The 22,665-nt window shown below is 39.9% G+C and overlaps 1 protein-coding gene and 1 pseudogene across 2 annotated transcripts in view; one reads left to right on the top strand and one right to left on the bottom strand.

Moving 5' to 3' along the window:
• Window positions 1–22,665, top strand: part of HSDL2 (hydroxysteroid dehydrogenase like 2) — a 74,673-nt gene that overhangs the window by 22,374 nt on the left and 29,634 nt on the right. For both annotated transcript variants that reach the window (XM_068552018.1, XM_068552016.1), the window contains exons 4-6: window positions 965–1,079; window positions 7,493–7,596; window positions 8,599–8,697. In XM_068552018.1, coding sequence (XP_068408119.1) covers window positions 965–1,079; window positions 7,493–7,596; window positions 8,599–8,697 — 318 coding nt within the window. The remainder of the gene's footprint in view (window positions 1–964; window positions 1,080–7,492; window positions 7,597–8,598; window positions 8,698–22,665) is intronic.
• LOC137770059 (large ribosomal subunit protein uL1 pseudogene) lies at window positions 4,479–5,168 on the bottom strand (annotated as a pseudogene).

Raw genomic sequence — 22,665 nt, 5'->3', positions numbered from 1 at the left:
ATACAGAACAGACCTGTGGTTGCCAAGGGGGAGGGGGAGGGGGGAGGGATGGATGGGGAGTTTGGGATTAGTAGATGCAAGCTATTACATATATTGAATAGAATGTATAAACAAAAAGGTCCAACTGTATAGCACAGGGAACTATATTCAATATCCTGAGATAAACTAAAGGAAAAGAATATAAAAAAGAATGTATATATATCTATAACTGAGTCACTTTGCTGTACAGCAGAAATTAACACAACATTGTAAATCAGCTGTACTTCAATTTAAAGAAAAAGAATTGTGAAGGCCATGTAGAAATGCAGAAGTGTGTTTGAGATGCTTTTGTATTTTACCATTTTCATTTAACATTATTTAAGCTTGTAACCATAAATGTTACATATGGATAAGGGCTGGATAGAATATGCAGAAATAATCATTATTCTAAATTTATTTTGTGTATAAGTTACCAAAACAAACTTGATCTATTTTCATGATTTGCCTGGAATTTAAACTCTAGGTCATTTCTCTTTTCCCAGTTCCCAAGACCAGAAAGGAGCTCTTCCATTTAAGTAAGGGCCTTCGAGAGGAGGGAGACTGGTGTGCTTGGAAGGGAGACAGGCCTTGGAAAGATGATGGGGGGGAAACTTTAAGGAAATTGACCTAAGGTTCTTGGAGACAAGGAGGGAAGACCAGGAAGTAAGAGAACAGATAATGATGGGAGCTACAAACCACTAAGGACTAAGCTTCCTTGCAGTTTCCTGTGGAGCCCTGGTGATGGTCTCCATGTGCCAGTGAAAATCATTTGGGTGCTGTTTTGACATAGCTACTGAGTCTTGCATTGGTGTATTGGTCAGTCATATTATCTAAAAGAAGTGTTTGTGAGTTCGGGCTTCAACTATATAGAGTAAATGTTTTTTTATTTTTATTTTTTTTTTAAAGTCTAAATGACATTACTAAGAAGTTGATTATTTGAATACAGGAATTGATATTTTGGTGAATAATGCCAGTGCTATTAGCTTGACCAACACATTGGAAACACCTACAAAGAAAGTGGATTTGATGATGAACGTCAACACCAGAGGCACCTATCTTACGTAAGTTAAAGACCTGTGGGAGAGAGTGTTGCAGTGTTTTGTCAGAGAACTAGTTGTAAACAGATTTGAATAGGTTAGGAATACAGTTTAAAATCTAGTCAACCCTTATAAAGGCCTAAAAGTGCTCCAAGTCAGTAGATAGTATTTTAAATAGTTTTATTCAGAGTGCCTTTTCTCTGTGAATCTAATAAAGACTAAAGTATAGCTCAAACATTTGCATGAGTAAATATATATATATGCATACCAAGTCTTCTGGCAAACCTGCAGTAGTCTCTTCTTCCTCTGAAAAACACTGGAGTTTTAGTTATGTAAATAACAAGAAGCTCATTATGAATCCCATTTTAATGTAATTGAAAAAGGCTAATGCTATCTTCGGCAGTGTCAGGGAAAATATCAAATATAGAATGAGAGCAAATGTAGTCCTGTTGTGTTCTGGATTGGTCAGACCTAGTCCACTCTTGTTTATTTGTCCATTTGTTTATCTGTTTATTTACTTTCGGGTTCTACCATTTTTCATGTGGATATAAGGACAGATCAGCACAGAACTTTCTTATCTGCCTTATATGTACTTGTGTGTATCTGCCTTATATGTTTGCATAGAACAGGTGGTTAGGAGCTTGGACTTTGGAGGCAGACTCCTTTGAGGATTCAAATCTCACCCCCCACCCTTCATGACTCACTATCTTCATGACCTTGTACAAGTAACTTAACCTCTTGCAGAGTCTGTTTTCTCATTTGTAAAATGGGGATAATAGAGAAGTATGTCATAGGATTGGTAATAAGGGTTAAATGTAAAATTTGTCTTTAATTCTGAACTTTGCCCTTGGGTGTGTTTTTTTGGATCTGCAAAACTTGGCTCTGACAGTGTTAAACATTTTGTTTTTATTAGTTACCTATATTCATAATTTCATTAGTTGCCTACATGAAAAAAATCAGGAGATTTACACAAAAATCCCGATTTCTGGCTTTTCTTGAAACATTGGCCACATAGAGACAGCGTTCCCACATGGCAACAGTTAGCTACCATAGCCCAGTGGCAGAGTATCAACTGTGTTATCAGATGGGGACTGGGTACAATTGTCTCTGGATGCTGAGGGCAGGCTAAAAAGTTGCCACTTATCATTGTGCTTGCACTTTTTCTTCTTATATTAAAGGAGAAAATAAAATATTTCTCATAGCCATGTCTCTATCTGAAGTGGGAAAATGAGACATATGCCAAGAGGGCCATATGTGCAAGTAAAATGGTTGAGAGCTTGATTCTTTGTAGATGTGGGGCATATTTCTATAAATTCAATGTGTAACCTATATTTCTCCTGAATGGAAACCATAGAGAATCAAACCATAGTAAAATCTGTGGCAAGCATATTGAAAAGATTGTGGTGAAAAACATAATGAACTAGAAAAAGGACTAACATTTCAATAGGTTTGTGTTTACTTTCAAATAAAATAAGCAATGCTGCTGTGTGATGCAGTTATGTGTTACAAGAAGAAATTATCTGGGCATGAAAATATTTTACAGCTGGTAACTTTGTGAAAGAATTTTGATTGAATGTAAACACTCATTTAAATAAGTGTTTAAAAATATAAACCTAACCAGGAATACTATTCCTGCTGAATTAAGGGTTAGAAGGGCATGATGCATGAAAAACTTAAATCATTTGTGGCAGTTTCTACTGTAGATGATGAAGCCACAGGTATAAATAGTCCACCCACCCAGTTATATTTATTTATGGTGTCAGGATAATTTTGATGTGATTAACGTTTTTTAGACTGGATACTCATGACATGAACATCAGGAAATGACTTGAGGATTGAGAAATGTTTTAGAAAATGTAATGTGGGTTTATCAAAAGTGGTAATCAGGACTTCCCTGGTGGCGCAGTGGTTAAGAATCCGCCTGCCAATGCAGGGGACACAGGTTCGAGCCCTGGTCCAGGAAGATCGCACATGCCGCTGAGCAACTAAGCCCGTGCGCCACAACTACTGAGCCTGTGCTCTAGATCCCGCAAGCCACAACTACTGCAGCCCGCGTGCCTAGAACCTGTACTCCACAACAAAAAGAAGCCCCTGCAGTGAGAAGCCTGCACACCGCAGCAAAGAGTAGCCCGTGCTCGCCGCAACTAGAGAATGCCTGCGCACGGCAATGAAGACCCAATGCAGCCAAAAAATTAATTAATTAATTAATTTTAAAAAAAAATCCACCTGCCAGTACAGGGGACACGGGTTTGATACCTGGTCCTGGAAGATCCCACGTGCTGTGGAGCAACTAAGCCTGTGCACCACAACTACTGAGCCTGTGCTCTAGAGCCCACGAGCCACAGCTTCTGAGCCCACGCACTACAACTCTGAAGCCCGTGTGCCTAGAGCCCATGCTCCACAACAAGAGAAGCCACCGCAATGCAAAGCCTGCACACCTCAACGAAGAGTAGCCCCGCTGGCTGCAACTAGAGAAAGTCCGCGTGTAGCAACAAAGACCAAATGCAGCCCAAAATAAATAAATTAAAAAAAAAAAAAGTGGTATAGACAGTGTGGCTGTGATGGTCAGGGTTAACTTTAAACTTATACAAGTCTAAACTAATGTAGAAGTGTTTCACAGAGGTATAGAAATTAAGTTTGTTCATTGTGTTGTTCACTAGGAATTGCTCTTGCTAAAAAGTTAAAAACGGGACATTATGAATTCTAAGAATTAAATAGACTTCCGTGGTTTGAACTACAGACTGTTCAGTGCTTTACTCATGTTGAATACAAAGTGATTGTCGGTTCTGTGACAAGGTTGTCTGGTTGTGGTGTATTGTTGTAGAGATTTTGTTTTTGATTAGAAAGAAATCAATTCTTTTTTGTCACCCAAGAGAAAATTCCTAACTCAGTTCCCAAGCAAAGATTGGGTCAAAGAATTGGCTTTTTTAGCTGACATTATGACTTATGGAAACACAAGTATATGATTCTCATTGCTCATTCCTTGTGAAATTATGTCTTTGGAAAACCCATTTGTCAAGAATAATTTGTCCCCTTTCCTATACCAAGGTCATTTTCCAAAAATGAAAGTGATGGCCTAAACTACACTCCTGTTTGTAGATTTGTTTCAAAACAAAACCAAAAAATCCCGATATAGGAAAATGAACTAACCTTTTAAAATAACCTTTATCAATGAAAACTATTTGTGTAGTTGAAGAACTACAAATGGAATACATAAGCTGTAGGGCACTAAGGTACTAAAAACTAAATATGAGTACGTTGGAGTAATAGATCTACAAATATCTCAGGAATAGATACCCTAAAATAAAACCCTTGTTAACAGCTATTTTTTAAAAATAAATTTTATTTATTTATTTATTTATTTTGGCTGCATTGGGTCTTTTTTTTTTTTTTTTTTTTTTTAATGGTGGGAGTATCGTTTATTAAGCTGTGCCTTAGTAGAGGTGCTGGGGCTTGCCCATGGTGCTCTTAATGTACAAAGCCCGAACGTTCTGCCAATTTTTCTTGAGCAATGACCCCAGGAAGTTGACAGCTAAGTGGATGTTGTACACAAGCTCATCATCTGTCATTTTCACGTGGCCAACAGCCACTGCCAGACACAGCACCTTCTTCATCTGGAACTTGATTGTGGACTTCACTTCATCAACTTTGGCCACCATGTTCTCATTGTGGGTCAGCAAGGAAGGGAACTTGCCGGCCTTATTCAGGCCTGGGCCCAGGATTCGTGGGATATGCTTGATCAGAGACTCTGAAGCCAAAAAGGCATCATACTTCTTGGCCAGCTTCTTGACCAATTTCTTATTCTTGTTGAGTTTCTTCAGAGCCTCGATGTCCATGTGGGGGATATCCACAGCCTTGGCCTCATCACAATGCTGCTGGTCCCCCAGAACACACACGGAAAACTTGGGGCGGGGAGTGGACTTAAGCCTGACGGTGCCCGAGAAGCGTTTGTCCTTCTGAGGGTCATAGTTCTTCAGGCTTATCTGAAGCTCCACCGTCTCCAAAAACTTCCGGCGCTTGCGCTGGTTCCCGTGCAGGACTTCCCGCACCGCCTCGTAGAGGGTGTCTCGGGAGACTTTGCTGCCCATAGTCCCTGGCGCCGCGAGAACCGGAAAAGAGCTGCATTGGGTCTTTGTTGCTGCGCAAGGGCTTTCTCTAGTTGCGGTGAGCAGGGCCTACTCTTTGTTGCCGTGCACGGGCTTTTCATTGCAGTGGCTTCTCTTGTTGCAGAGCACGGGCTCTAGGCGCACGGGCTTCAGTAGTTGCGACACGTGGGCTCAGTAGTTGTGGCGCAGGGGCTTAGTTGCTCTGCGGCATGTGGGATCTTCCTGGACCAGGGCTCGAACCCGTGTCCCCTGCATTGGCAGGCGGATTCTTAACCACTGCGCCACCAGGGAAGTCCCTACTAACAGCTATTTTTAAATAAAATTGTTCCCAGTTAAAGGCATTTTACAATGCCAATTGAAAGACCTGACATTGACCTTTGAACCAAAAAAAGGGTGTCAGGTTTTCGGCCCTCTATGAAAGGCATACGTTATAAAAGAGAATTTCATAATGAGACATTTCCATTTAAATTTTTGTTTTGTTTTTTATTTAGTGACACTCATTTCATTCCTGGAAGATAAGTACAGATTGTTTTCTCAGGGAAGCCTGAGAAGCATCCTCAGGGAGAGAGTAGGGGAAAGCCCAAAGAACTGACCTATTTGGAGATTTCAGCAAGGATCTGGAGCTGCTTCCTGATCCCTGGTGCCCAGGGCCCTGTGGCCTATGTCTTGTGTTCTACTGGTTTAAAGAAAAAGGGTTGGAAGACAGGAGGTAGAATGCAGATCCTTATTTGTATTTCTAAGTTTTAATTAAATATATAATCTCCAGTATTATATGTGTTTGTATCATGTTAAATGCTTATAGAAATTCAGTAATAAGGCTCAATTGTATTTCTGAACCGTTGCTCTTTCTTATACCCAGCTCACTTTATTCATTTACTCAAATGCCCTATAGGCCTTGGAGCTTACAACCCTGATTAAGTAAAATAATTCATGTGAAGGTAATAACTAATAAGTGCAGTACCTAGCATACAGTAAGTTTCTAGTAAACTTAGCTATCTGATTAAGCTCAAGGTATTAGTATCTACGCGTGGTGCTAAGAGTTTTCAATATAATGTGTAAGATAGGGCATGTTGCCGTGGAAAACGTACCTGATTAGGATTAGTAACGCTGAGGGTTAGGCAAGCAAAGTGCAGGTGGAAAGGTTTTGTTTAATAGATCAGAGAAGCTCATGTTTGTAATGTAAATGAGATGAACTCCTTCCCTTGAGTGTGAAATATGGTCTTATTGCTTGGAATAGGTTGTTTGTTTCCTGTTGATGCTTTGACGTGCAGCTTCAGTGTTCTAATGACAAACAGCTGTATATTGTTTGCCCTTCTCTACCTCACCCCCATAAAAGTGAAGCACCTTTGTAACAGAAAAACAATATGTACAAAAACCCTTTAGTGATATTGATTGTATTTGGTTTATAAACTTAAAAAGACATTGCAGATGGTAACAAGAATGTTGTACATTGGTAATAAAGAAACAGACTTAAGAAGAATGGACTAGTTTCAAGTCCTAGAAGTTATTGAATGTGAAATAAAACTAAAAACTATAAAATTATTAAGCTACAATATGTTATTAAGCTGTATACTATAGCTTAATAATTAAACATTTACAAGTATTGGACCTGTATCTTTTGTAAAATAAGTTATCTACCTTTTTGAAAGGGTTTAAAAAACAAACAACTTAATATTGCCCGCAAAGGAACATTGCATTGCATATTGGTACAAATTAAATTTGGTAATGTATTGGGAGTTCATGTTATTAAATTACAGTTCCAGTGTGGTAGGAATACTATACCTACTAAGATGAAAAAAAATCAGAATATGTAATACTAATAATAGCAGCTATTTATTTCATGTTTAATATATGCACTGTTCTAAGTATCTCATCTCATTTTAATCCCTTGGTCAATCCTAGATAGTAGCAGGTATTACCAACATTTACAAATGAGAAAACTGAGAATTAGAATACTGTATATTTTGCCCCAGATCACACAATGAAGGGCAGAAAGAGGATTTGAACCCAGGTCTGTCTGACTTGGAAGGATGTAGTTGAAGATAATCTAAATTGGGTTTAAGGCTAGTGTGCCACGGATTTGATTATTTTCATCAAGCAGATCATATTGTCAGGCCATTATGCATAGCTTCAAAGGATGAATATTAGTTGCTTTTCCTATCTACATTCCAGGTAAGTGGGGGAACAACAACAAAAGAAACCAACAGAAGTACCCTACCGGTTATTGAACAAGTTCAGTTGTTCTGTAGAAGTAGTTTAAAATATAACTTAAGAAAGTAATGAAGCTGTTAGAAAGCTAGTAACTTGACTTGTGTTTTCTTTTGCTTTCAGATCTAAAGCATGCATTCCTTATTTGAAAAAGAGTAAAATTGCTCATATCCTCAATCTCAGCCCACCGCTGAACCTAAATCCACTGTGGTTCAAACAGCACTGTGGTAGGTGGTAGGATGAGGGGATGGCTTGTTTAGTCAATTCGTTTTGTATTAAACCAGTGTATCTATGATGTAATCACAGTTTGTACATAGCGTTCAACATTAAATTTTCTATGCAGAAATCGATAGCATTTTGTAAGTAGATTCTTAATCTTTTATCTTTAATTTAAAAAATTGAGGTATAATTTACATTAAATAAAATGCACAGATGTTAATGGTTCAGTCTGATGAGTTTTGACAAACGTATACACCTGTATAACCAATACACAAATGGAGATGTGGATATCCCTGTCCTAGAAAGCTCTCTCAAGTCCCAGTGGGTGTGTTTTATTGTATGTAACTTATTCTTCAGTAAAGTTAGTGAAAATGATCCATGGAATACTTTACCTTTCACAGAAAACTAGTGATTTAAGGTGAGTATGCTAAATAACAAGATTTATGTATAGGTGCCTCCTTTGAAATAGTTGTGTCAGATACTTAGTCCTTATTTCAATGTAATTCAGTAAAATTTGGAAAGGAAGGCAGTTGAAGTAGGAACCCATAGAACAAAACTAAAAGGAGTTCTGTTTTAATCGACTAGGTTAAATGAATTTGCAACCTTTTGTTTATGTTTTACTAGTAGTAGTTTTTCTTTAAATGGTCACTTTCATTTTTTTAAAAAAGAAAAGAAAAAAAAACAGATTAAGAAACAATAATGTAACTTACTCCCATAATATTAAGAGAAGTGAAAGTTTATTACCGTCTTTTTTATTTGAATCTAATATTAGGATGGAAGTATGTATAAGTGGTTCATCCCTGATATATATAAAAACCATTTCCATAAAACTACAGTTACTTCTATAAAAACTGTTCTTTTAAAAATAGTAAATTAAAATTATGTTTTGTATTATTATTAAATAATTCTGAAAAAATATATCGAGGAAGAAATAGTAATAGAAAGAAATTGGTTATTTTAATTCACAGATTAATTTCTTTCTTAATTAAACTCTTGGTGGTTTCTTTCAGCTTACACCATTGCTAAGTATGGTATGTCTCTGTGTGTGCTTGGAATGGCAGAAGAATTTAAAGGTGAAATTGCAGTCAATGCATTGTGGCCTAAAACAGGTATGTACTTACAAAAAATCCATTTATTGGATTCTCATTTATTGTCTTTGACATTCTTTGCTGGGTGGGGTGGGGTGCGAGTGAGTAGACTGTCAAAGGTAACCTCAGTCTGTCTGCTGGGAAAAAAGTTCAACTTTTTATTGTGCATAAAAGGCCCTTTTCAATCATCTTCTAGCTTTGACTTGATCTGCATGACTACATGATTGCTGTACTAGAAACACTGAACCCAGGAACACTTGAAGAGTCTCATTAAAGCCAATAGGAAGCCATCTGCGTTTCCCTAACCTTTTTTCCATTGCTGTCTTTGGTACCTTAAAAAATTCTACAGATTCTCATACTTTCGTTTTCTCCTCACACATCCCAGCAAATGCTTCTTTACTTTCTGGTATTCTTACTACTTTGTCTTTTTCCTTTATGAAAAACCAACTTTTCTGTACTTTCACATGAGTTCTGAGTTCACAGAGTGCCTAGATCCCCTTTAGGTGACAGAATCACCTGCATATGGCTGGGTACGCAGCTTTAGAGTTAAATGTATGATGGAAGCTGATGGGTGCAGGCTAGGGGATATGTTGTATAAACATGAGGGAAAGTCAGTAAAAATGGCAGAAAGGGAAAGCTTGTCCTTGTGGGTTCTTATTCTCCACTTATATATCAGAACAGCTTAACAGAGGTAAAAGATAAGACTAACTATGTCTATTATACGTTTTTTCATATATTTAATAGATAATGCCTGTGAAAACCTTAACTGCTTTCATCTTAAATCTAAATGACAATCCTACCCCACAAAAGTATGATAAAGGGAAAATGTAGTGGGAATCACTTCTTCATTTTATGTATTTAACAGAACCTTTGTTGCACTAACATCAGTACTCCAACGTGTAAATTAGTGTGACCCCTTTCCAAGGAAACTCCTTAGGCGTCAAACTGGTGTGTCTGCTCCTAGGACAGTGCCCTCCATTCAGTGGTCACTTAGGTGTTTTTTGAATGAATGATAATTTTAGATTCCCTTTGAAAGTATCTTCATATTCTTCATTATATTCCTTGAAACATACAGATTGCAGACTGGAATATTTTCACTTATTTGAGGGTACAGGGCGTTTCTGAGAAGGTGACTGTTGAAACTTATGGCCTTGCTGTCCACCCTTTCCAACGACCAGCAAACTCCCCGAAGAGGAGCAGGTGTTGGGGTGGCAGGCAGGCAGGACATGGAAGGAATGAGCAAGACATTGATTCTGTAAGAGAAGTAACTGAGAAGCTTGAAGGGGGTTATTCCCCTCTGGGCCAGAGGACAGAATGGGGCCAGTAGAGAGCATTGGAGGGAGAATTAATACTCAGAAGTTCCTGGAGGGAGCTCAGCCCATGGAGATCTGAGGCCCTCACCTGGGTGATTCAACAGGTGAGATAAGTATTTCCTACCCTTAAGGCTGAACAGTGAGGAGACCAGGGAGAATTCTCCTTTAGGCCTCCAAATGGATTCAGTAACTGATACATCTGCTGTATTACCCACCCGTGGGGCAGAGACCGCTGCACTTGCCCCTGCTGCCAAGGTTGCCGTTGTTTAAATTATCTAAGGGTGAGTAGAGCAGTGAAGAGACAAAAAGTGCAGTGCAGCTAAGGGGATCCAATATCCAGACACAGGAAGAATAAACAAACACTGCTGCCTGTTAGAAGAACACTTAATTCAGTATTTTTGCAAGTTATGATAGCCCTAGAGGTACTCTTGAATGGAACTGCCTCATATAGCAGTGTGAATTGTACCCAGAGTTGTAGCTTAGAAACAAATTAGGGATTTCTTTTGCTTCCCATCTGCTGTGTACTAGGTGAGGAGATTTCCTCAGCTCCAGGCAGGAGTGAAAGACCTAATGGTCTATGGTATTGAAGCTGGGAGAACAAGGGGCTGTGGGTGAGAATTTATGGAGCCCTGGGATATGTTGCTAATGCAACTCTTAGGAAAATTTAGCCGTTGCAGCCAGCTCTCTAGTCACTATCTTTCTTTTCTAATAAGAACTCCAGGAATCAAAAACATTTTTTAAATGAAATATAGTTGATGTACAATATTATGTTAGTTGCAGGTGTACTGCATAGTGATTTGACATTTGCATACATTGTGAAATGATCACCACGATAAGTCTAGTAACCATCTGTCTCCATACAAAGTTATTACAGTATTAGTGCCCATATTCTTTACACTGCATATTACATTCCTGTGGCTTATTTATTTTATAGCTGGAGGTTGTACCTCTTAATCCCTTTCACGTATTTTTCCCCACCCTTCACCCGACTCTCCTCTGGCAACCATGTGTTTGTTCTCTGTATCTATCAGTCTGTTTTCATTTTGTTTTGTTTGTTTATTTTTCAGATTCCACATATAAGTGAGACCATGTGATATTTGTCTTTATCTGACATTTCACTTAGCATAATACTCTCTAGATCCATCCATGTTGTCACAAATGGCAAGATTTAATTTATTTAATGGCTGAGTAATGTTCCATTGTGTGTGTGTGTGTGTGTGTGTGTGTGTGTGTATCACCACATCTTCTTTATCCATTTATCCATCAATGGACATTTAGGTTGCTTCCATATCTGGGTTATTGTAAATAATGCTGCAGTGAACATTGGTGTGCATATATATTTTTGAATTAGTGTTTTTGTTTTCTTTGGGTAAATACCCAGAAGTGAAATTGCTGGATCATATGGTAGTTCTATTTTTAATTTTTTAAGGAGGAATCAATTTTTTAAAATTCCATCTGAAGTTTGACTAAGATTCTTTATGCTCTGACCTACTGTGGGATCAGACCATGATTTACTGCTTCTTCGTTTCCCTTGTTACTGTAGCAGATACAGTTCTTTTAAGATTTTCTGGAGAGTGATATTCGTTGCAGTGAGGCAAAGATGAGAGTGAAAAAACTGCTTCTACAATATTTTTAAACTACATGTCAAGACTCATTGGTGAGTCACGAAATCAATTTAGTGAGGCATGAAATCAATTTAGTGGATTGTGAAATCTACTAGGTAGCAGCCAGAATTTTGTTGTTGTTTCATTTTATTTCTAATTGAATAAAATAGAAAATATTAGAGAGCATTGCATATAGTAAGAGTCAGTGTTGTTTCATAAACTTTTTTCATATATAAATGAAATAGGTATATGTTTGTGAGTGTATATGTGTAGGTATTATGTGTTTTTAGTCATGCTGATAAAAAGTGTTACTTGTGAATCACAGTAAAAAAGTTTAAAAGCTCACACTTTATTGTGCCTCTTTTTTTTCAACTTCTTTTCCTTCTCTCATCCTTTCTCAACCTCTTCCCCCTACCTTAATCATTGCTGTTACTAAAGTTGATAGATAGTGAGAGTCAGGCAGTTAGTTAGAAAGGGAGGTCTCTGAGATAAAGTCTGAGCATAGTGTTTTCCCTCTTGGTACCTCTATTATGTTACTTGACGCTTTATATTCATTCATCTTCCAAACATTTTTATATGCCAGGCACAGTTCTCTGCGCTATTTATTCCTTATGTATTCAACAGATAATTTATTAAGTATCTACTATGCACAAGGTACCTGGGGGTACTAAGATGAATGTGATGCAGTCCTTACCTTCAGAGAGTTTACCACTTAATGCGAGAGATGGAAGAGTTCGTTGCCATCATTTACACTTTGTCCTTCTTTCCTTGCCTCCACTCCTCTAACCTTTAGGTCTTTGGGATTCTGGGGTAACAAAGTGAGAAAAAGCCTAGTCTAATGCTAAAAATTTGAGATTTTATTCACCAGCAAATATTTCCTGGACACCTGTTATGTCCTAAGCTCTGTTCTAGTTGCTTAAGATACAGCAGAGAACAAAGTGGACAAGAATATCTGCCATTATGGAACTTATAGTATAATTGGGAGAGACACAATAGACATTTAACATAATGAATAACAAACTATATAATATGCTAGAAGGTGATAATGCTATGGAAAAAGTAGAAGAAGGTAAGGGAGATTAGAAGTCTCAGGTGTTGGGGAGGATAAGTTACAATTTTAAATAGGGTAGAAAGGTTTGGCCTTTTTGAGGTGACATTTGAGTGTAGAAGTCTTCAAGTAAGGAGGTGATGGAGTTCGCCTTGGGGATGTGTTAGTCAATGGGGTATTTGAGGGAAAAGCATTGAAGACAGAAGACATAGGCCCTTGGAAGATCCTCTGAGGTGAGCCTGCTTGGCAATGATGAAAGAGCAGGCAGAAGGCCAATGTGGCTGGAGTGAGGGGAGAGTGGTAGGAAGTGAGGAGATGATGCTTATGAGGAAATGGTCAGACGTTGTAAGGTTCTTGCCAAGACTTGGGTTTTTACTCTATGAGTGAAATGAGGAGCTTTTGCAAGGTTTTGAGCAGAGGAGGGGCCTGATTCTTTTAAATTTGTAAAAGAATCTCTCTGGCTGCTCTGTTGAGAATAGATTCTCATAGGGCAAAAGGAGAAACAGGGAGACCAGTTTGGAGGCTATTGGAGTAACCTAGGCACAGATAATAGTAGCTGTGACCAGGGTGATAGCAGAGGCAGAGAGTGGTCAGATTCTGATATTTTTTGAAGTTAGAACCAACAAGATGTGCTGATGGATTAGATATAGGATATAAAACAAAAAGAAGAGTCAAGGATGACTCCAAAATTATTTTGGCTTTAGTAACTGGAATAATGGAGTTGCCGTCAACTGAGATGAGGGAATGCTACAGACAGGGGAGGTTGGGGAACAAATTCAGTTTGGGGCATTGTGATTGAGCATCCAAGTGGAGATGGTCAGTAAGCAGTTGGGTTTGGAAGTCCGGGGGTCATGAGGGAGGTCCAGGCTGGAGATGGAAATTTGTGGATTTTCAGCATATAGATGGCATATAGAGTCACAAGGCTAGATGATGTCAGCTAGAGAGTGAATAGAAGAAGAGAAAGGATCATTGGCCATTGCAATGTTAAGAGGTTGGGAAGAAGAGGAAAAAATCCACATAGGAGAGTAAGGTAGGAAGAAAATCAAAGAGTATGATGTCCTGAAAGCCAATTGGAGAAAGTGTTTCAAGGAAGAAGAGGAGTGATCAGTTGTGTCAAATGCTGCTCATAGCTCTTACAAGATGGGGACTGACCACTGGATTTAGTAATCTGGACATCTCCTTCATATCACTTATAACATTTGAAATTAAATTGCTGATTTTGTAACTATAATTGTTTAATGTCTTTTTTTGGGGGGCTGTGTTGGGTCTTCATTGTGGCATGCAGGATCTTCATTGTGGCATACAGGATCTTCGTTGAGGCATGTGGGATCTTCGTTGAGGCATGAGGGATCTTTCGTTGCGGTGCGTGGGCTTCTCTCTAGTTGCGGTGCATGGGCTTCTCTCTAGCTGCGGCGTGCGGGCTTCTCTCTAGCTGTGGTGTGTGGGTTTTCTGTCTCTGGTTGTGGTGCGGGCTCCATAGCGTGTGGGCTCTGTAGTTTGTGGCACGCAGCCTTTTTTGTTGAGGCACATGAGCTCAGTAGTTGTGGTGCATGGGCCTAGTTGCCCCGCAGCATGTGGGATCTTATTTCCCTGACCAGGGATCGAACCCGCGTCCCCTACATTGGAAGGCGGATTCTTCAGCACTGGACCACCAGGGAAGTCCCTGTTTAATGTCTTTCTTGCTAGAAAAGCTTCTTGAAGGTAGAGACAGTATCTGTTTTGTTCATTTTATTACAGTCATTGTAGACATTAAATAAGTATTTTATGAATGAATGAATGTGCACTATGATTTCCTTCTACCTAGGTCCAAGATAGGCATTCTGAACAAAGCTTATATAAGGAAGGGGGAGAACATTGTATGACAGGGAATGTGGAGGACAGTATCAGGATTGGAAGAAGAAATCAGCTGACTGCTGAGACTTTGCTTTAGCTTTGAGATGTTCGTTTTAGGTTGACTAGACATCTTGGAACCATTGGTATCATTTGGGTCCTAGATTTGTATAGCATAGTGAACTCAGTTGACGGTCATGTTCCACATGATACACGGCATGATGAATTATGTACGGGATACTTTTAAAACGTAGCAAGAGGGCCATGTATTTCAGATTAAAGGTTAGGAAAGGTTGTTTTCTAATGGAACAATTGAAATGAGACCGCAAGAGGATATTGGAGTTAGCAAGAAGGAGACTGGGCAAGGCATTCCTGGCAGAGGGAACAAAAAAGCCTGCAGTATGGGAAAATACCATGTGTTTGGTGGAACTACAAGGAGTTTAATATAGTGTACCTATGATGGGGTGTGGGCTGCTTATTTCCCTCTGAACTTGAGTATCTGCAAATGGGTTCATATTGGCCTGGATGTTGGGGGGGTATGAGGTTGTGGGGAAGATGGACAAACTAAGCCCATGGGGCTTGATTGCCAGGTTTAGGAGCTTGAATTTATTCAGCAGAGAGCCACTTTAGAATTTTAGAAGCAAGAGAACAATAATAAGAAGGAAAAGAGGAGTGGTGGTTTGTTGATGAGGTTTAGGAAGTTTAATTTGGCATCTGAATATAGGGTGACTTGTAAGTTTGTGGAAAGAGGAGGCAGTAAACCTAGCTAGAATATTGCTTTATTCATGATGGAGGCAATGAAAATGGATTTGAGAGGGTGTTCATGCTCCTGGCTGTTTGGGAGGCCTCTATTTAAAAAACACATCTCTTCTTTCTGGACTGTGTAGAGTGGTTCTTTCTTTATCCTTGCTAGAACCAGAAGCAATCTCCCAACATTACTGCCCTTCCAGGAAGAGGAGATTTATTGCACTTAATGAAATGAGTACAGTGTGACATATATTATCTACAATCAAAACAGTGTGCTGGTCCACACTGTTCGTCCTCTCTGGCTCGGTGTTCCTTCTCTACACTGGCTACATTACCCCTTCTGGGTCTAGAACTTTCACACCAGTGAATTCAACACATCCAGAAAAGGGACTAGAAAGCATGCCTTTAGTAGTTCCACAACATGAGGATCTCAGGCCCCCGACTATGTCACCTTCAAAAATATAATTTTCTCTCTTTACAAAACCCATTTCATAGTTTCTGTGGATGTGGAGGGTGGGGAGGGGAGGAGGGATGAGGGCTGCTATTGAAAACGCCTGCTGCGTCTTGCATCTGGATTGGTCAGAACAAGTGTGGTAGAAGAGGAAAGTACACTTTTTTTTTTTAATATTTATTTATTTGGCTGTGTTGGGTCTTAATAGCTGCACGTGGGATCTTCATTACCACGTGCGGGATCTTCATTGCAACATGTGGGATCTTTTTTTAGTTGCGGCATGCTGGACCTTTAGTTGCAGCATGTGGGATCTAGTTCCCTGACCAGGGATTGAACCCAGGCCCCCTGCACTGGGAGTGCGGAGTCTTAGCCACTGGACCACCAGGGAAGTCCCAAAGGTCCACTTTTGGATAGGTTTTTTCATGTGAGCTGGGGTGGGGAGTCTGGAACTGGTGGCTCCTGATCTTGGCAATGGCGGGGGAGAGGAAGATAACAAAAGCATCACAGAATAGCTGCAGCCCTCTGTCACCTGGACCACATTACATGTAGACATGGGAACTCAGCTAACCAGGGAGGTCAAGGTGACAAGGTGGCAGCTGGCCTCTCTTGGTACTAGAAACCAAAACTGGTTTCCGTTTATCAAGGGACCTACATACCAACAAGGTTAAGCAGTTTATACCATATTTCATTGATTCTGAGATGCCCATGTTTTCACATTTTTACATCTTTGATATCAGGTTGCTCTTACAGTTGATGATATATTGTAGTTTAATTGGCAGGGTTTTTTTCCTCATTGGTACACTGTTTTTTAAGTTATTTATTTATTTATTTATTTATTTATTTATTTATTTATTTATTTATTTAGGCTGCGTTGGGTCTTTGTTGCTGCGCGCGGGCTTTCACTAGTTGCGGCGAGCGGGGGCTACTCTTTGTTGCGGTGCGCAGGCTTCTCATTGCGGTGGCTTCTCTCATTGCAGGGCACGGGCTCTAGGTGTATGGGTTTCAGTAGTTGCAGTGCATGGCCTCAGTAGTTGTGGCTCGTGGGCTCTAGAGCGCAGGCTCAGTAGTTATGGGTGCATGGGCTTAGTTGCTCTGAGGCATGTGGGATCTTCCCAGACCAGGGGTCGAACCCATGTCCCCTGCATTGGCAGGCGGATTCTTAACCAATGTGCCACCAGGGAAGTCCCTCTCAGTGGTACACTTTATAATCAATGGTATCTTTGGTTCGGTGAGTACATACAAGAATGTACGTGTGGGGCTTCCCTGGTGGCGCAGTGGTTAAGAATCTGCCTGCTAATGCAGGGGACACAGGTTCGAGCCCTGGTCCGGGAAGATCCCACATGCCACAGAGCAACTAAACCCGTGCGCCACAACTACTGAGCCTGCGTGCTACAAGTACTGAAGCCCACGCGCCTAGAGCCGGTGCTCCACAGTGAGAGAAGCCACCGCAATGAGAAGCCCGCGCACCGCAACAAAGAGTAGCCCCAGCTCGCCACAACTAGAGAAAGCCCGCATGCAGCGACAAAGACCCAACAGAGCCAAAAATAAATAAATAAATAAATTTATTAAAAAGAAAAGAAAAGAATGTACGTTTGTGTGTGGGTACAGAGAACAGAGTAGTGGGTACCAGAGGGGAAGGGGAGGGGGAGGGTGAAGTAAGTAAAGGGGATCAACTATATGGTGATGAATGGAAAGTAAACTTTTGATGGTGAACATAGTATAGTGTATACAGAAGTCGAAATAAAATGTTAAACACATGAAACGTCTATAATTTTTTAAAATTTATTTTCTTTATTTTTATTTTTTGGCTGTGTCTGGTCTTAGATGCAGCATGTGGGATCTTCGTTGAGGCATACGGGATCTTTTTCATTGCGGTGGAACACCGGGAAGTCCTGAAACGTCTATAATATAATAAACACATTTATTTAAGATGTTATGGAAAAACCAGAACGAACTTTTTGGCCAACCCAGTAAATTTTTTAAAAGATATTTTGAAAAGTCTGGGAATGAATGGTAGTAATAGTGGCACAACATTGTGAATGTACTTAATGCCAAAGAACTGTACACTTAAAAATCGTTAATCTGGGACTTCCCCGGTGGTCTAGTGGTAAAGAATCTGCCTTCCAGTGCAGGGGACGCGGGTTTAGTCCCTGCTCAGGGAACTAAGATCCCACATGCCACGGTGCAGCTAAGCCCGTGCACCACAACTACTGAGCCTGCATGCCTCACCTACAGAGCCCATGTGCTCTGGAGCCCGTGTGCCACAACGAGAGAGAGAAAACCCGCATGCTGCAACTAGAGAGAAGCCTGCACACCACAAGTAGAGAGAAGCCCACACACAGCAAGTGGAGAGAAGTTCGCACACCGCAAGGAAATATCCCGCATGCCACAACGAAGATCCAACACAGGCAAAAATTAAAAAAAAAAAAAAAAAATCAATTAAAAACAAAACTCTTGGCTAGTTAAGCCAAATGTTTAAAAAAAAAGGTTAACCTGAAAACCAATAAAATGCACCCAAGCCATCAAAAAGAATGGTTAAAATGTATATACATGTGGTTAAAAATGGTTAAAATATATATTTATCTCCACAATAAAATACTTAAAAAAAGAAAATAGAGAAATGCAAATCAAAACTACAATGAGGTATCACCTCACACCAGTTAGAATGGGCATCATCAGAAAATCTACAAACAACAAATGCTGGAGAGGGTGTGGAGGAAAGGGAACCCTCTTGCACTGTTGGTGGGAATGTAAATTGATACAGCCACTATGGAGAACAATATGGAGGTTCCTTAAAAAACTAAACATAGAATTACCATATGATCCAGCAATCCCACTACTGGGCATATACCCAGAGAAAACCGTAATTCAAAAAGACACATACACCCCAATGTTCATCGCAGCACTGTTTACAATAGCCAGGTCATGGAAGCAACCTAAATGCCCATCGACAGACGAATGGATAAAGAAGATGTGGTACATATATACAATGGAATATTACTCAGCCATAAAAAGGAACGAAATTGAGTCATTTGTTGAGACGTGGATGGATCTAGAGACTGTCATACAGAGTGAAGTAAGTCAGAAAAACAAATATCGTATATTAACGCATGTACGTGGAACCTAGAAAAATGGTACAGATGAGCTGGTTTGCAGGGCAGAAGTTGAGACACAGATGTAGAGAACAAACGTATGGACACCAAGGGGGGAAAACCGCGGTAGGGTGGGGATGGTGGTGTGCTGAATTGGGCGATTGGGATTGACATGTATACACTGATGTGTATAAAATTGATGACTGATTTAAAAAAAAAAATTTATTGGATCCCTCCCAAAAACCAAGAGGCTTAATGTGTTTGTTTGTTTTTAATTTATATTTTATTGAGGTAACATTGGTTTATAACATTATACAAGTTTCCTGTATAAAAACATTATATTTCTACTTCTGTATACACTACAGTGTTCTCACCACCAAAAATTTAGTTTCCATCCATCACCATACAGTTGATTCCCCTTTACCCATTTCTCCCTCCCCTATGATAACCCCTACTTTGTTCTCAGTGTCTACGTGTTTGTTTTTATTTGGTTTGATTTGCTCATTTATTTTGTTGTTTGCTTGTTTTTTGTATTGCACATATGAGTGAAATCATATGGTATTTGTTTTTACCTGTGGTCTCTCATCCGACCTTCCCAGTGGATCAGTGAGATTATTGCTATTATCCACACTTTACAAATGAGGAGACTGAATTAAGGGGAATAAAGTAGAGAGGATACGTATAAATTTAAAAAAAAAGAAAAGCCATAATTATTTCTTGTGCTTAGAAAACATAAAGAAATTTATTCACATACTTTTATTCACATAAAACGAGCTGTAATCAGGGACTTCCGTGGCAGTCCAGTGGTTAAGACTTCGCCTTCCAATGCAGGGGGTGCAGGTTTGATCCCTGGTCGGGGAGCTAAGATTCCCACATGCCTCGTGGCCAAAAAACCAAAACATAAAACAGAAGCAATATTGTAACAAATTCAATAAAGACTTTAAAAAAATGGTCCTCATCAAAAAAATCTTTAAAAAAAAAAAAAAAACAAGCTGTAATCAGGAGAACCACTCAAAAGGTAGCAGATACTTTTCCAATTATTCCTTAATAAGACTTAAGTTTTAGGGCTACTTTTAGGATTCTTGTGATCCAGGGTGTATTACAAATCTTGAATATATACTTTTTTTGCCAGAAATCATCAGGGAATTTGACTTGATTGATCATGTTGTTTTCTGTTTTTATGGTCAGTTTTATAACCTGTTGGGTTGGCCTGTTCACATCGTAGAAACTTTGTTGGGAATAACTATTTGGCTCACTTCCTGATTTGGGGGGTTTATTTGTGCCTTCTTTGTATCTTCCGTAGAAAGGTCATTAAAGTAACAGTAGGTTGTTTGGGAATTCCATTCCTTGTTCTTACATTGTGTGTGTGTATGGATGCACACACACATGCATGACATGTATATACTTACATGACGTATTCTTAATTAATAATTTTTAAGAATTTGCATGACATTCATATAGTCTACAGTGAGACTGGAGTGTGTATGTATACATATAGTCTTCTTGTAGACTATATTGAAATATTTACAGAAAAATTCTGCAGTTTATGGGAGTAAGATGATAACTGAACTCAAAACTGTTGGTTAACAAAGTATGCCCATGAGTCACATTGTGGCTAAGAGCCTGGCTCTGGAGTAAAGCTGCCACGTGTTTGAATTCTAGGTCCTGTAACCTTGGACAAGTTCCTTAACCCCTCTGTGCCTGAGTACTGTCATCTGTAAAATGAGGATAACAATAGTACATACCTCATGGAATTCATTCAGATAATGTACGTAGAGTATGTAGCAGCATGCCCAGCACAGGACACACATAATACATGTTAGCTGTTTTTTTTTTTTTTTTTTTGGCTGAGTTGGGTCTTCGTTGCTGCGCGCGGGCTTTCTCTAGTTGCGGCAAGCAGGGGGCTACTCTTTGTCGTGGTGCGTGGGCTTCTCATGTGGTGGCTTCTCTTGTTGCAGAGCACAAGCTCCAGGTGCACGGGCTTCAGTAGTTGTGGCATGCGGGCTCCGTAGTTGTGGCTCGTGTGCTCTAGAGCACGGGCTCAGTAGTTGTGGCGCATGGGCTTAGTTGCTCAGCGACATGTGGGATCTTCCCGGACCAGGGATCGAACCCGTGTCCCCTGCATTGGCAGGCGGATTCTTAACCACTGCGCCACCAAGGAAGTTCCTGCTATTTTTTATTAATAAGGTACCACGTCAAGAGTGAGGCCAGAGCTCTTGAGCTATTGGTAAAGTAAAAAAAATTATTCCTAGTAAAGGCATTTTAGTTACAATATGGAGAAGTATCTTCTAATTCAATGCTATTAGGAAATTCCCCAAGTTAATGTGCACTCTTTGAAAGAGCGATGTGTGCTAGGATGTAATTGCCATGAAAGTCGGGACTTTTTGTCTGTTTTGTCCACTCATCTGTCCCCAGTACCTCCAATAGTGCCTGGCTTTTTTGTAAGGCTCAATAACTATTTCTTGAATGAGTGAAAAGGGTCAGTGGCTCTTAAAAGCTATAAACTTTTCATCTTGTGGACTGAATTGTATAAGTTATTCCAGTATGTAATGATTTCAATATGGTTTAATAGTGGAATGGAGAGTTTATCTAAATTACTGGAAACTCTGACACCTAAAGTACATTTAAACAAATTGACTTTCATTGCTTTAAATGTAAGCTAAAATACGTATGTAAATTGAGTTGTTACTATTTACAACTGTGACAATGTGTAATTAATAATGTAGTATTAATGGTAGAGTTTCAAGTTACTTCATAAAAAACATATAATTTAAAAATTAGGGACTTCCCTGGTGGTGCAGTGGTTAAGAATCCGCCTGCCAGTGCAGGGGACATGGGTTCAAGCCCCGGTCCAGGAAGATCCCACATGCCACGGAGCAACTAAGCCCGTGCACCACAACTACTGAGCCTGTGCTCTGGAGCCCGCGAGCCACAACTACTGAGCCCGTGTGCCACAACTACTGAAGCTGGCTCGCCTGGAGCCTGTGCTCCTCAACAAGAGAAGCCACCACAATGAGAAGCCCACGCACCACAACGAAGAGTAGCCCCCGCTCGCTGCAACTAGAGAAGGCCCGTGTGCAGCAACAAAGACCCAACGCAGCCAAAAATAAATAAATAAAATTTAAATTTATATGCACTGAAAACAGTGGGAATTATATGCAAATATTGATAGTAATTATTTGGGCTTCCCTGGTGGTGCAGTGGTTAAGAATCCGCCTGCCAATGCAGGGGACACGGGTTCGGTCCCTGGCCCTGGAAGATCCCACATGCCACAGAGCAACTAAGCCCGTGAGCCACAACTACTGAGCCTGCGCTCTAGAGTCCGCGTGCCACAACTACTGAAGCCCAGGTGCCTAGAGCTGGTGCTCTGCAACAAGAGAAACCATGACAATGAGAAGCCCACACACCGCAATGAAGAGTAGCCCCTGCTCGCCACAAGTAGAGAAAGCCTGCACATAGCAACGAAGACCCAACACAGCCAAAACTAAAACCAAATAAATAAATTTATTTTTAAAAAAGGGAATTATCTCTGGGCAGGGAGATTATAGATAATTTTAAAATTCTTCCTTGGGACTTCCCTGGCGGTCCAGTGGTTAAGACTCCACGCTTCCACTGGAGGGGGTACAGGTTTGATCCCTGGTCGGGGAACTGAGATCTGGCATGCCACAGGGTGTGGCCAAAAAAAAAAATTTCTTCCTTTTAATTCTCTTTATTTTCTAGTATTTCATAAATGAAAGTAGTATCTGAACTTAAAAGGGACCCCCATGTCCAGCCAGTATCTATTGAATGTTTATGGTATATTTGTCATTGTTTTAGGCACTAGGGATACAGTGATGAACAAGAAAAACTGTCTCTATATTCTAGTAGAGGAAAAAGAGAAAATAAGCTTAGGAAAGGAGCTCCA

The sequence above is a fragment of the Eschrichtius robustus genome, chromosome 10 (assembly GCF_028021215.1).
Source record: "Eschrichtius robustus isolate mEscRob2 chromosome 10, mEscRob2.pri, whole genome shotgun sequence".
Lineage (NCBI taxonomy): Eukaryota > Metazoa > Chordata > Mammalia > Artiodactyla > Eschrichtiidae > Eschrichtius > Eschrichtius robustus.
Note: the sequence above shows the minus strand (reverse complement) of the source record. Positions and strands in the feature narration are given on the sequence as shown.